The sequence below is a fragment of the Podarcis gaigeae genome (genome assembly GCF_964106915.1).
Source record: "Podarcis gaigeae genome assembly, chromosome: 7".
Lineage (NCBI taxonomy): Eukaryota > Metazoa > Chordata > Lepidosauria > Squamata > Lacertidae > Podarcis > Podarcis gaigeae.
In genome coordinates, this window is record NC_139683.1 from 64,973,621 (window position 1) to 64,987,766 (window position 14,146).

Consider the following 14,146-nt stretch of genomic DNA (forward strand, 5'->3'; position numbering starts at 1 on the left):
TTTAGCTTATACGTAAATCCGGCACTGTTTGGGGGTATATAAATGTAATAATAGTAATAATGTAATAATAAATAAAACCAGCCCGGCTACAGAACCTGTGGGAAACTTGTCCCACTACTTTGTTTTTGTTTGTTTGCTTATTTGTTTCTAATAAACCAGCGTGGTCTGGCAGCATTTCCCCTCACAACCCTCGACGCTTCCTCCTCTCCGGGGAAAGTCGCGCCCCCGCGCGGCCAGGCCTCCTCCGCCCGCCTTCCCCCTGCGCGGCTCCTCCCTGGATGATCCTCTGCGCGGCGGCGGCTCCTCCTCCCCGCCTCGGCCCGGCCCGGCCCGGCCTGCTTCGTGGGCCGAGCGAGCCTCCCTGAAGTGGGGTGGGAGAACCGGTTTCCTCTGCGCTCTCTCATTGGCCAAGGTAGGAGCTCTCTCGCTTCCTCTCCGCCCCGGCTCTTTTCCCTCCCGAGCGATGCTCAGCGGCGCTGCCGCCCTCCAGCGCCTGACGCGGGGCCTGCTGCTTCGCCCTCGCCGCCCGCTCCGCTGGGTTAGGTGAGAGCGGCTCGTCCCGGGCGGAGGGGCGCGAGTGTGTCTGGTTGGGTTTCCAAGTCTTCCTTCCCTGCCAGGCCAACCCGGTGAAATGCCGCGTTTGCTGGGCGAGAACCACAGGCGTGCCCTTGTTGCGAGTCCTTGCGACATCCCGCCAACCTGCTGGCGAAGCTGGGCGGAGGGAGAGCTGCCCTAGTAGGTCCTCATCTAGCTCCGTGTTGCCTGCACTGGCTGGCAGAGGCTCTCCATACGTTTTCTGATGTTTATATGCGCGCTTGAAGCCGCCCAGAGTGGCTGGAATGGACGGGGTAGAAGTAATAATAATAATAATAATAATAATAATAATAATAATAATAATTCAGACTAGGGTCTCCCTCGCAGCTCTTAGCTGGAGAGGCTGGGGATTGAACCTAGAACCTTGTGGACACAAGGAAATGCAACAAGTCTGTCAAAGCGTGGTGATGCCAGGGATCAAGTGCGTCTAGAAATAAGGGACAGCCTGTGGTGTGGAAGTCCTGCTTTATTATTATTATTATTATTATTATTATTATTATTATTATTATTATATTTATGCTTTTCAGGTTAATGCATTGCAAAAACTTGACTTCCTTCCCCCTCTTTCTGCGGTTCCTTAAATTTTTAATGTCTTCTGTGTATCCAAATTAACTTAACTTGCTCATTTATTCATCTGCTTTAAATATACACTCTTGTTGTTTAGTTGTTTAGTCGTGTCCGACTCTTCGTGACCCCATGGACCAGAGCACACCAGGCACTTCTGTCTTCCACTGCCTCCCACAGTTTGGTCAAACTCATGTTCGTAGCTTCGAGAACACTGTCCAACCATCTCGTCCTCTGCCGTCCCCTTCTCCTTGTGCCCTCCATCTTTCCCAACATCAGGGTCTTTTCCAGGGAGTCTTCTCATGAGGTGGCCAAAGTATTGGAGCCTCAGCTTCAGGATCTGTCCTTCCTGTGAGCACTCAGGGCTGATTTCCTTTAGAATGGATAGGTTTGATCTACTTGCAGTCCATGGGACTCTCAAGAGTCCTCCAACACCAGAATTCAAAAGCATCCATTCTTCGGCGATCAGCCTTCTTTATGCTCCAGCTCTCACTTCTATACATCACTGGGAAAACCATAGCCTTAACTATGCAGACCTTTGTCAGCAAGGTGATGTTTCTGCTTTTTAAGATGCTGTCTAGGTTTGTCATCACTTTTCCCCCAAGAAGCAGGCGTCTTTTAAATTCGTGACTGCTGTCACCATCTGCAGTGATCATGGAGCCCAAGAAAGTAAAATCTCTCACCGCCTCCATTTCTTCCCCTTCTATTTGCCAGGAGGCGATGGGACCAGTGGCCATGGTCTTAGGTTTTTTTTTTTATCTTGAGCTTCAGACCATATTTTGTGCTCTCCTCTTTCATTCTCTTTATGAGGTTCTTTAATTCCTCCTCACTTCATCAAAGTTGTGTCATCTGCATATCTGAGGTTGTTGATACTTCTTCCAGCAATCTTAATTCCGGCTTGGGATTCATCCAGCCCAGCCTTTCACATGATGAATTCTGCATATAAATTAAATAAGCAGGGAGACAATTGTTTTATAAGAGTGGAATACTTGCTTTAAGCCCGGATGGGGGAAGGGCTCCCTGCGACACCTAGCACCTGGGGGAGGCAATGGGTAGGGCCTCAGTGGGGCCCACTGCCCACAACTGCCTTGCACCCTCCTTTTTAAAAAAGTGCCTGGGTCCATTCTAATTTCCTCAGATGACCTGGAACGTTGGAGGCAGCAATGTACTCTTGCTCATGCTGTGCTCCCTGGTTTCCTACAGGTATCCCGTAGGCTGCTGTGAGCACAGGTTCCTGGATTAGATGGGCTGCAGGCCTCATCCAGGGGCAAAACTAGGCTTTATTTCACCCTGGTCAAAGACCCAGTTTGGCATCCATCCATCCTAGGCACATTTGTGGACACACACGCACAGGCTGAGAGCTTCAATGGCGCTCCTCTGGAGGCTTCATCTGAGTCCAAACAAAAATGGCCGCACACACACCCATAGATCTGGCTCTTCCTCATCCAGCAGGTGGTTCTTACGTAATAAGTGCCAAGTGTGGTTCATCCCCATTAAGTAACTCCCAGGCGTTAAGTTGGGAGCCATAGAGCAAGCAGAAACAATTGGGGAGTTGTTCTGCTTCTGTTTGTTTCAAATCCCAATACGACCTGAGAGGCCTCTCCACTCTGCATGAATTGCTGAGATGGGATTTGTGTGCTTGCTGAGCATCCTGCCCAGGTCAGGGCGACCTAGTGATCAAATTTCAGAGGTCTGATGGTTGCTGGGATACTTTGCAGATTAAAAATTCTACAGGTGTTGTCAGCGATAACAAAAAGTGAATGCCTCTGATTTGGCTCCTGTGCAAAACGTTTCGCCTAGCAAGTTTTAATTTGAGGAACTGCTATGTACAGCTTGATATATTCCCCTCGGTGCTATAGGGCTTACTGTGTGTGTTTGATAGCTGCCAATTAAGTATTATTTGTAATGTAAGTAGTGGTATGAAGTGCAACTCCCTTATCCCATATGTCCTTACTATTTTCGTTTTATGTTCCTCAGTTTTCAAAAGTAGCCTTTGGAGAATGTCTGTTGCTTCCTGTATGACAGTGGTCCTATTTAGTCCTATTTAAAAAGAGTTGAATGGCAGCATCACAGTATGGTTATGTCCATGCCTGATTCTGTTGAGTGTGTGGATGGGATATCATTGCCAATGAAAAACCTGCAGGACTTTAGCACAACGCATAGTTGGTTTTATTTCTATTTAAATGAATATGTCTGCCCTCTCCTTTTTCTGATGCTTAAATCAATTTAACATTACACAAAAAATATTATAATACAAATAATAAAACAGTTCAAATATGCAACATGAAATCCTTTTAAAAACAACAGCTGCAGAGATCACACGTAAACCAACCGCTGCAGGCAAAAGCCTGATGGAGTGAAAATATATTTACCATGTTTTTAATGTGCAATTGTGGACCAACACTTTTTTGGGGCTGTAATTCCAGCATTTCTTATCGTAATGTATTGTTATTCTATCAGTGCAAATAAGGAATTTTAGGATGCTTTAGCTACACCCACTTTCTTTCATGATTAGCTTGAGTTTTTCACGACTTGCTGTGTTGTTTTCCATAGCTGTAAACTTCACCCAGCAAGTAGTACAGAGAACCCTGCTGTTTACGTGATTAGTTACTTCGAGATGAAAGAGAGGTGAATCATTCATGAGCAGCTGAATCTTGCCAGGAAATGATGATTCCCCTGCAAAACCCACTTCAACTTCTGATTGACTTCTTTACTGCGCAAAAAATAATAATCAGAAATCAAAATCAGATTCAAGTAAGCAATTCAGATTGTTGAATGTGGTAAAGTAATATGGGATAGTATGAACATTTAAGAGGGAAGGATGCTGCAGGTGTAAATTTAGCACCAGTTCAGTCCGCGTTAAATATAACACATTTTCAGGACTATTAAGCGGTACATGTTGGGCTGCTACTATTTCTTTAGCATTTGTTGTTAATGGGTTTACACTGTGTTTTTGTAACCCAGCAAGGCAGTGTACAACAAATCAAAAACAAAACAGCATAAACACATTAAAATCAACAGTAAAGCATAATAAAAAACCATTAAACAAGCAACACCATTAGGAAATTTTAAAGGCCAAATGAAAATATGTGACTTGGCACCTTTTCTAAAAGCAGAGATAGAAGCAGTGGTTCTCAAACCTTTTTCTTTGAGCCACACTTTCAGAATAAAAATCTGCTTGTGCCACACTGATTTTTTTTTTATTGATAACAAATACATTGGTGGGGAAAAGAAGCAACTCCTGGCAGTGCTTGATTTATAACATAAAACACAATTCCTTTATAATATCATGAGACATCCAGAAAGTATAAAATAATATAGCTACAATAAAGCATGAATTCCTCCCAAAATTTAATTACAAACAAGCTTCTCACATTAATTACCTTAAATATGTATACAAACTCAATGAGAGGTGTGAGCTTGCTTTTGCCGGGTAATCTCATTTATATTAGGTCTAATTTGAGACGGACTCTCAACTCCTCAACACAGAGAATTATTCATATTTGTTGAAGTTGAAAATCCCATGGAGAACTGTAGAAGAATAGCCAATGCTATTCTCCAGCACTCTGTTCGAATTGTGATTTTGGATCACAGCTAGGATTGTCCTCAGTATCACTTGATGCTCTTGCTCTCATTTTATAAAGATATCTATCCATATTCTGCGAAAAATAAACAAATAATACTACAGTGGTACCTTGGGTTAAGAACTTAATTCGTTCTGTTCTTAACCTGAAACTGTTCTTAACCTGAAGCACCACTTTAGCTAATGGGGCCTCCTGCTGCTGCCGTGCCACTGCTGCACAGTTTCTGTTCTCATCCTGAAGCAAAGTTCTTAACCCGAGGTACTATTTCTGGGTTAGCAGTCTGAAACGCCTGTAACCCGAAGCATCTGTAACCCACTGTATACTATTCTATACTACACTGAAATGTTTAAATCAGGGTTTCCCAACCTTGGGTCTCCAGCTGTTTTTGGACTACAATGCCCATCCCCAGCAGGACCAGTGGTCAGGGATGATGGGAATTGTAGTCCAAAAACAGCTGGAGACCTAAGGTTGGGAAACTCTGGTTTAAATGTTTATTTGATTGTCCTTGAATCTTCCCACCACACTTGCCATCCTCCCTTGCCACACCCTTTGAGAACCACTGCTCTGTTTCACAGTTGGAGTGACAGCCCTCTGCAGGTGGTGGCATCCTCAAAAGAGCCTCTTCTGCAGATCTTAGTAATTGGAAAGGTTGCATCATATTTCTAAGGCAACCCGAGCCTTAGACCTATCACCCTCTAGCTCCTCAATGTCTTCTAGAAACCAAGTCGCAGATTCCTTGTAGTAACATCATGCATTTTCCGTGATTGTAGTCTTTTGACTAATTTCAAAGTTATTTTAAGCTACGAATTCAGGGCTTAATTATGGCAAGGAGACCTACAGATGTTTCAGAAAAATAAGTAATTGTAGGGTTCAGTGTTCCAAATCACAATGCACAAACAGGTTTTTAGCATATATTTTATTTTTAAGCTTTAACAAAGAGGGAAAAGAAGAAAAATTATAGACTTGAGGTCATGGAGCACACAGCCTTAGAATTACCCATTTCTCCCTGCCAAGAACTTGAGGCTGGCATTGAGCAAGAACCTGTTTGTGCACTACTGCTGTAAAAGCTGCTTAAGCTGACACACTTACTGCACATTTAATGTCACATGTTCACAAACACGTATCAGTGCAAACAGTAAAAGGAAGGTTGGGGGAAATCTTCAGTCTACAGTGGTACCTCGGGTTAAGTACTTAATTTGTTCCGGAGGTCTGTTCTTAACCTGAAACTGTTCTTAACCCGAAGCACCACTTTAGCTAATGGGGCCCCCTACTGTTGCTGCGCCGCCGGAGCACAATTTCTGTTCTTATCCTGAAGCTCTATTTCTGGGTTAGTGGAGTCTGTAACCTGAAGTGTATGTAACCTGAAGCGTATGTAACCCGAGGTACCACTGTACACAAGTGTGTGGAGCAGTAGCCTGATAACCACCTCCCTTGTCTTTAAACTGGAAACGGGCATACTTAGGGGTTGGTCAAGCTGGCCTCCACCAAGAGTGCAGGCCCGGGGTGAGTGAGCAAAAATTGCACCTCTTCTTGACACCCCTGGGCCACTTACAAAGCTTTCCTGTGGCGGTGGAGGGCATGTGTGCACATGTATGCAAGTAGGCGGCCAGGCTTTCCCAGTCCAAATTTCTGTAGCCACAGGAGGCAGGCACTGGCCAGGGCATGTGAATCCACTCTCTCTCCCTCTCCTTTCAGGTTTGGCCAGATGCCATGGCTGTAGTAGCCAAGTGTCATGGACTGGCTAGATGCAGAGGGATGGTGGGAGGCACCAGGTGGGGAACGCCTTGGAGAAGAAGGCTCAGTGCCAGGGGACTGATGGTGGGATGACAATGAGCGGTCAGAGGCATACATGGGTGTTGCCAGGATTTTTGTTAGGCGGGGGCAGCCAAAGCTGTTGAGTCCCCGTCCTGCACTGATGTGACGTGAAGTAGGTTCTGATTTCCTGCAAGATCTCATCAGAGTCTTGCAAGATGTCAAGGAGAGCAAAATTATCTCATGAGATAATAATAATAATAATAATAATAATAATAATAATAATAATAATAATAATTTATTATTTATACCCCGCCCATCTGGCTGAGTTTCCCCAGCCACTCTGAGTGGCTTCCAATCAAATGTTAAAAACAGTACAGCATTAAATATTAAAAACTTCCCTAAACAGGGCTGCCTTCAGATGTCCTTTAAAGATAAGATAGCTACTTATTTCCTTCACATCTGAAGGGAGGGTATTCCACAGGGCGGGCGCCACTACCGAGAAGGCCTCCTGTCTGGTTCTCTGTAACCTCACTTCTCACAATGAGGGAACTGCCAGAAGGCCATTGGCGCTGGATCTCAGTGTCCGGGCTGAACGATGGGGGTGGAGACGCTCCTTCAGGTATACAGGACCGAGGCCATTTAGGGCTTTAAAGGTCAGCACCAACACTTGTGGGTGAGATCTTTCAAGTGCTTTCAGTGATCCTGAACTTACAGCTGTCAGTTCTCTGAAGGAAGTCCAGCAAGGACCCACAGCCCAGGTGGGGCCTGCTAGCTCCAGGAGGAGGTGTGCGATTCCTAAGGTGGAGTAGGCTCAGGACAGGGGAGGGTCACATGCCTCATCAAGTCCAGAAGGTATAAAAGGAAAGCTGTCCTGGCCAGGCCTGTGTCCTGGCCCCAGCCTGCCAGGCCAGTGGCTGGGCTGGGGGTTGCTGAGCTGTTTGTATGGGGTCACTGCTAGGCTTGGCCCACCTGTCTGTCAGCTGCAGCCACCAGTGGTGGGCAAGATGCTCAGGCAGGAGTTGCCCTTGCCCAAGGGCTGGGAGGAACCTAGCGACTACAGTGGCAAAGTCTACATCGACCACGCCACCAAAACCACCAGCTGGGTTGGCCCGCAGGACAGGTGAGGAAGGATGGCCGGGAGCAGAAGCAAGGTGTCTGAACTCCCCTGGTTCAGGAGACGTGGGGTGAAGCGTGTGGCTTCAGATGGCTCCATCTTGCCCCTCTTCCAGGTACGCTCAGTGGCACGCAAAGACGGGGAGCAGGGACGTGGTTGTGAGAGATTGAGAAGAAGAGGAATCTGATGGACAATGAGGGACGTGAGAATTGGGGCAGCAAGTGTGAATTTGGGCCAGGGCTCAACTGTTTTCAGTCTACACTCTGGGAGATGCAAAACTGTAGTATAGTCTCTGGGCATGCGCAGAGTGCCTTTCCCTTGGCCCTTAAGCAACTATAGATTTTGTGCACACACAGTGGGGAGTGTTGGCCCCTGCCCACTGGAGAATAGCATTTTTCCCCCTGGGGGAGGCGCAGATACAGCTCCTTGCCAAGGGGGCGCAAGGAACCCTAGGTACGCCTTTGACTGGAAAGGCCGTTTTCAGAGAATCCTTTGCCTGTTACTTCTTTGGTTCGAATCACCTCCTCCTGAGGCAGCTTCTCCTGTTAATGAAGAGCCATCAGGCTACCATTGCATATAACAGATAGTTTGGCCTTAAGCCATTCCAAATTTAAATGTGAGCTAAAATTATGTGGTGTTCCCGCATACTTTTCTGTTCCCAGTAACTATCCCCTCCTGCCTACCTTCCTAACTGTAGAGAATTGCGAGAGCTGTTTTCTAGCCTTCTAAAATGGCAATGAGAGACACAAACCCATTGATCTAATCATGAATATCTGCCCTCCCTGACTGAGCTAATTGGAAGGTTCTGCTGTAGGGACCGTAGTAGCCGTGTTGCACTGAACTGCTTGAAGGTTGAACTAATGAGTTTAGCGCTCATTTAGAATGTGGCACATGCAATCCATCTAGGAGGAACAACGTTTCCGGTGCTAAATGTAGCACTAAGAGCTCAGTGTGAATACAGATAAAGTGGCATGCAACATCTTCTGCAAAGTGAAGGAATGCTTTAAGAATGATTTTTTTGCAAAGAAGATGTACTGCATGATTCATGAGCTCTCTAATGCTGGGTTTTGGGTGGTCATTTATTCCATGGGAGAATATTCAGGACTGTAGACTACTAGCCAGATCCTAAATGTTTGTAGTAGTCACATCTCCTTAAAATTCCACTATAGGGTAATTTCATAGTTACTTCATACTTTTGTGCAACAATTAAAAAGTTCTGTCTTTTGAACATCATTGGTGATGCTGCAAGGATTAGGATCTGCCCATAAGACCGCATACAGGTTCATAGTGGAATTTTGAGAGCAGCCAGATGCAAAAGTTATGTAGAAGAGGGAATTTCAGCAGGTGTGACTTGTGTGACAGGGGCACCTGGCCACCCTAGTGACAATGCGCTCAGTTTGTTTGAGGTGCTTGTGCGACAGAGAATTGTTGTTGTTGTTTAGTCGTGTCCGACTCTTTGTAACCCCATGGACCAGAGCACGCCAGGCACTCCTGTCTTCCACTGCCTCCCGCAGTTTGGTCAAACTCAAAGCTAAAGTGGTGCTTCAGGTTAAGAACAGTTTCAGGTTAAGAACGGACCTCCAGAACGAATTAAGTTCTTAACCCGAGGTACCACTGTAGAGGTGATTGCATCAGGTAAAGATTTCATTAGCCTTGCACGGCAAGCTAAACCTGCTGAAATTCCTTCTTTAGTACAAAGATGAAGGAGCTCTGCAGAAGATTGACATACACTTGTAAGTAAGCTAAATTCAGTCTCCAGTGCCCAAACTGCAATCAGGGTTGAAGATTAACGATTTAAAAGGCAGGAGGTCCAATTGAGTTCAGTGCAGGTCTGTAGGTCTCTGCTTGCTTGTTCTCTCCGTCCCTTTCTAGGGTCTGATGGACAGCTGTGCTGCTTCTGTTTTGCCTCTTCCTCTCTCAGTTGGTTGGTCTGTGCGTGTCTCAGAGTCTGTCCTTTTGGGTCCTCTTCCCTTTTTATCTCCTGGAGCCACTGTCAACAATTTGTGACTACGTACACAGAGAAATCTGCATTAAATGCTGGCAATTTTTCATGAAAATTGTTATTTAATTGAGAATTAATGGGCTTAATTTATGATTGGAAAAACGAGAATGAGAGACTTAATTGGCAGATAACTCCATCCTTACACTCGGGTAACTGAATAGCAGGGATGGGCCTTCCAAATGTTGTTAGACTACAGCATCCATCATGATGGTTTTTTAAAGTGGCATATAATAGTTGCAAAATAAAATAAAGAACCATTGGCAACGCTGCCTGGGGCTGATGGGTTTTAAAGTCCGACAACATCTGGAGGGTCCCAGGTTTCCCCCCCTGGTGAGTAGAATTGCAGTCTTAGTTAGATCTAACAACTTAAGTGGGCATTTAGATGTATTTGAGAAACAAGGTAAAGGATGTTACCATTTTCTGCCATGACCCTGAAATGACAATTTTAAGTTTCTAGCTGTATGGAAGTTACAAACCTAAGGATGTGAAGGAAAATGTAGAATATGTAATCGGCATAGGTTATGATGATTTTTAGATGTGAAAATGTACAAGAATGCCTTCTGAGCTGCTGTGTGGACATCCTGTTCCTTGGGTTCTACAATATTTTTTTTTTTTAATTGCCTTATCTGTAAGATTGGGGAACTCAAAGCACCTTGCAATTTGAAAATCCTTCCTTGCTTTTGGAATGGGACAGAAGAAAGTACGTGTAAATTTCCACCCACCCCCATCCTGGGTTAATGGAGAGTGCAGAAGAAACCTGCTTTTAGAATGGATTTGAGAACGATCATGCTCTTGATTGTAAAAACAAAACAAAAACTTTTATTAAAAAACAAACCCCTACTGCGAATCAATGGTTTTGAGTGCCTTTCAGGGACTTTGGATCTATTCTATAAACAGGGAGCTGTATAGTCTTCAAGTAAATAACTCACAAATGGTTCTATTGAACTGAGTTAGCCTGCGTCGGGTCTTGTGACTTGAAGACTGGAGTTTTACGAGAGCTCATCTTGAAGACGGTAGCAGTGGGTGATCCGAGAATACAATTGCTAGGGGGGAAACTAATGGACCATGTAGTGTTTTACTAGAACTAGCAGGTAAATGGGGTCTTTACTGCTTCATTTGTTAGAGCTGAAAGAGTTTCTTAAGGATTAGATTTGTTGGGGGAATTGAGCCGTTTGTTTTCAATGGGAATCCAAAATTGCTCTTTCAAGAGCACTAAGCATCTGTTTTGTCAATATTTGGGGCCGTAAGAGTGAAACTTGTGTACCTCACTTGAAAATGCAGGGTTCACAACCACCATTTACTCTTACGCCATGTAGTTTCTATGCTAATGATTTTCAAACTTGCTGTCCTCAGGGAGCCCTTTGCATGAGAACATTTCTGCCTCAGAACTTTTTGTCTCTGTAGGTGATTCTGGGGAATGTCACAGAATGCACACAAAGGCTACATTCAAGAGCTATTTAACTCCATTTTAGTTAGCAGTGTCTGTGGCTGGAGGGTTCTTTGTCCGGTGCCTAGCACACTTTGCAGTGAGGGTTGTCAGTCAGCCGCTATCTTACTGAGTCAGAACAATAAAACCACATCTTGTCAGGTAACCAATACTTGGGATCTGAAAAACCAGGAAACTTCCAAGATCTGTCCTGGCTCCACCCCCAGATTGCCAAGTTCTTTACAAACTCTTCCTGTCCTGGCAGTGGCTCCTGTACCCTGCAAAGAGACCATATTTTAAAAAAATAAGAAGCTGGCAAATTAATTTGTAATTTTCAAGCCTGTGTGGTGAAGTGCCTAGAATGCCAGGCATCAGAGACCTCAGTTCAAATGCCCAATGGGCATGAAATTCACTGAGTGACCTTGGGCCAGTCATCAACAGTCAGCCTAATCCTAGAATCCTAGAATTGTAGGAAGGGACCTGGGGGTCATTTAGTCCAGTCCCCTGCAATGCAGGAATCTTGGCTAAAGCATCCATGACAGATGGCCATCTGCTGCTTAAAACCCTCTGGAGAGGCCACCACCTCTTGAGACTGTTGAACAGTTCTTACTGTCTACCTCACAAGGTTGTTGCTAAGATAATATTGAGAGTGGGAGAACCATATATTCTGCATTGAGCTCCTTAGGAGGAAAGTTGGGATGTTGTTGTTGTTGTTTAGTCATGTCCGACTCTTCGTGACCCCATGGACCAGAGCACGCCAGGCACGCCTGTCTTCCGCTGCCTCTGTTTGGTCAAACTCATGCTGTTAGCTTCGAGAACACTGTCCAACCATCTCGTCCTCTGTCTTCCCCTTCTCCTTGTGCCCTCAATTTTCCCCAACATCAGGGTCTTTTCTAGGGAGTCTTCTCTTCTCATGAGGTGGCCAAAGTATTGGAGCCTCAGCTTCACAATCTAATAATAATAATAATAATAATAATAATAATAATAATAATATCCTGTCCTTCCAGTGAGCACTCGGGGCTGATTTCCTTAAGAATGGAGAGGTTTGATCTTCTTGCAGTCCATGGGACTCTCAAGAATCTCCTCCAGCACCATAATTCAAAAGCATCAATTCTTCGGCGATCAGCCTTCTTTATGGTCCAGCTCTCACAAAGTTGGGATACAATTGTAATAAATAAGTAACTTCAACGATTTCAGAAGTTTAAAAAAGAACCTGAATCTGAAATGCCTTTCCTTGTTTTAATTTACCAGTTGGCTTCAGCTAGGGGTGATTAAAGGTTTATGCTTTCTCATTCTTACTCTCACTAAATACTAATTATTCCTCAGACTCTTTGTAGTCATTGCATCCTCTTAAATTAAAATAGTTTAGACAGATGTAGTGGACAAGAAAGGTAATTAGAAGAGGATGCGGGGAGGGGAGATGGCATCCAAGGTTCTGGAAGCAAATATAAGAAATCTTGTACTTTGCCTTTTTTCCTCTGAGGGCAGGACTGCTGCTGAAGAGAAGGTGCGTGCCAGAACTCGTTATTTCTATGCTTCCTAATTGCAGAGAGAGAAATAGCCAAAACAAGATGACAGTATACCAACTAATTGATTATTAAAGTATTATCTTTTTAATATAAAAGCCTTCCCTAACAAAAGCTTGACATTGTGGAACTCAGGCCTGAGGAAAGATCATTAAAAGGATAAAAGAGAATCTGCTTTTCTGCTTCAGAATATATTGACAAGATTGTCTAGCGGGCATGCTATTCATTTGATAGGATTATCCGTAATAGGATTATGAACCATGAGATCTAGCTGTGAATTTATCCTGGAAAAAGAAGAACAAGAAGTGTTTCCCTTCCTGAAAAAGATGATCTGCTGAACTTATGCTATGCAGCCAAATACGCCAAGGAAATGGTCACACAAACCTTTCACTTGTTTATTTTTCGTTCACACTCCTACATAGGTTTGCATTCATGAACAGCAGCTTCAAAAGAAGTGGGAAACAGTAACTGTTGCTTGAAATACTGATCATGCACAATGAAATGAGATGCAGAGATGGATATTTCCTGTCTTTATAAGGCAACAAGTACATTGCAATGCAACGCCCACTTTTGTCTCGTAAGGATTTCCTGCAAGATGAAGAAGTGTTGTTGGTTGGCATCCGTCTGCCTCGGGAGACAATGGAAGAATGCACTTTTGGGGAAGAAAGATATGCACCGTATTTTTCGCTCCATAAGACGCACCTGACCATAAGACACACCTAGTTTTTAGAGGAGGAAAACAAGAAAAAAACGAAACAGTGATTGTATGATTTTTGTGGTTCATGCTATGGCCACAGACATGTGATTTGATGGTGAGTTTGGGGCAGCCGAATGCAAAAATCCTGAGAATCCATGTGGTTCCGTGCTTTGTAACCACGTTATTGCACTATTGCAGCCCCACGAAACAGTGGATGTGTGATTTTTTGGTGCAGGCTGTAGCCATGGACATGCTATGTGATCTGATGGTGAATTTGGGGTGACCCAATGTAAAAATCCTGAGGATCCATGGGCTTTTACCTCCCCCCTCCCAGGCAGCCTCCTTTATCGCTAGCCTCCCTTATCTTCCTCCTGATCCCTTACCGACCAGCTGTTTCTTTTAAACACCCCCTTCCCTCTTGTTTGCCTTAGTGTCTTTTCCTTAGGTTTGAGCAGTTTTTCGCTCCTCCTTTTCTTCTAATTTCTCTCCTCATTGCTTTAGTCTTCCTGTCTCCTCTCCTTGCAAATTTGCTGTCTTTACCTCCCCCCTCCCAGGCAGCCTCCTTTATTGCTAGCGTCCCTTAACTCGTTCCCGAAAGGCAAATGATCAGCACCTTTGTTTCAACACCCACTTCCCTCTTTCAAAAAGAAAGAAAGAAAAAAGCATGATCTGCTTTTTTGCCCCAGGGCAATTCAGCTCCAGGGCCCATGCATTCGCTCCATAAGACGCACAGACATTTCCCCTTACTTTTTAGGAAGAAAAAAGTGTGTCTTTAGGAGTGAAAAATACGGTACATGCCTTGTACCTCCCCCACTTGGACCAGCTGCCTAGCTGATACTTTGGGGTGGCGCACAGGAAGTTGTAACCTGAACTCACTGTCCCTG

General features: G+C 44.6%; 2 protein-coding genes across 7 annotated transcripts in view; one reads left to right on the forward strand and one right to left on the reverse strand.

Moving 5' to 3' along the window:
• The first annotated feature begins 262 nt into the window (after positions 1–262).
• Positions 263–14,146, forward strand: part of LOC310848358 (enoyl-CoA delta isomerase 2-like) — a 35,155-nt gene continuing 21,271 nt past the window's right edge. The window contains exon 1 of one of the 6 annotated variants that reach the window (XM_083747378.1): positions 263–412. Coding sequence is in view for 4 of the 6 variants with exons in the window: in XM_083747375.1 (XP_083603501.1) it covers positions 632–735 (104 nt within the window). In the remaining 2 variants the exon portion in view is untranslated. Of the gene's footprint in view, positions 544–616; positions 736–2,509; positions 2,611–14,146 lie in introns of those variants that run through there. The other 5 variants (XM_083747379.1, XM_083747380.1, XM_083747377.1 and 2 more) reach the window with 5 other exon arrangements.
• The window catches only part of LOC310848390 (testis expressed protein 56-like), a 30,631-nt gene continuing 28,823 nt past the window's right edge, over positions 12,339–14,146 (reverse strand). The window contains exon 4 of the mRNA XM_083747435.1: positions 12,339–12,578. Within this exon, the coding sequence (XP_083603561.1) occupies positions 12,395–12,578 (184 nt within the window). The 3' untranslated portion in view covers positions 12,339–12,394. The remainder of the gene's footprint in view (positions 12,579–14,146) is intronic.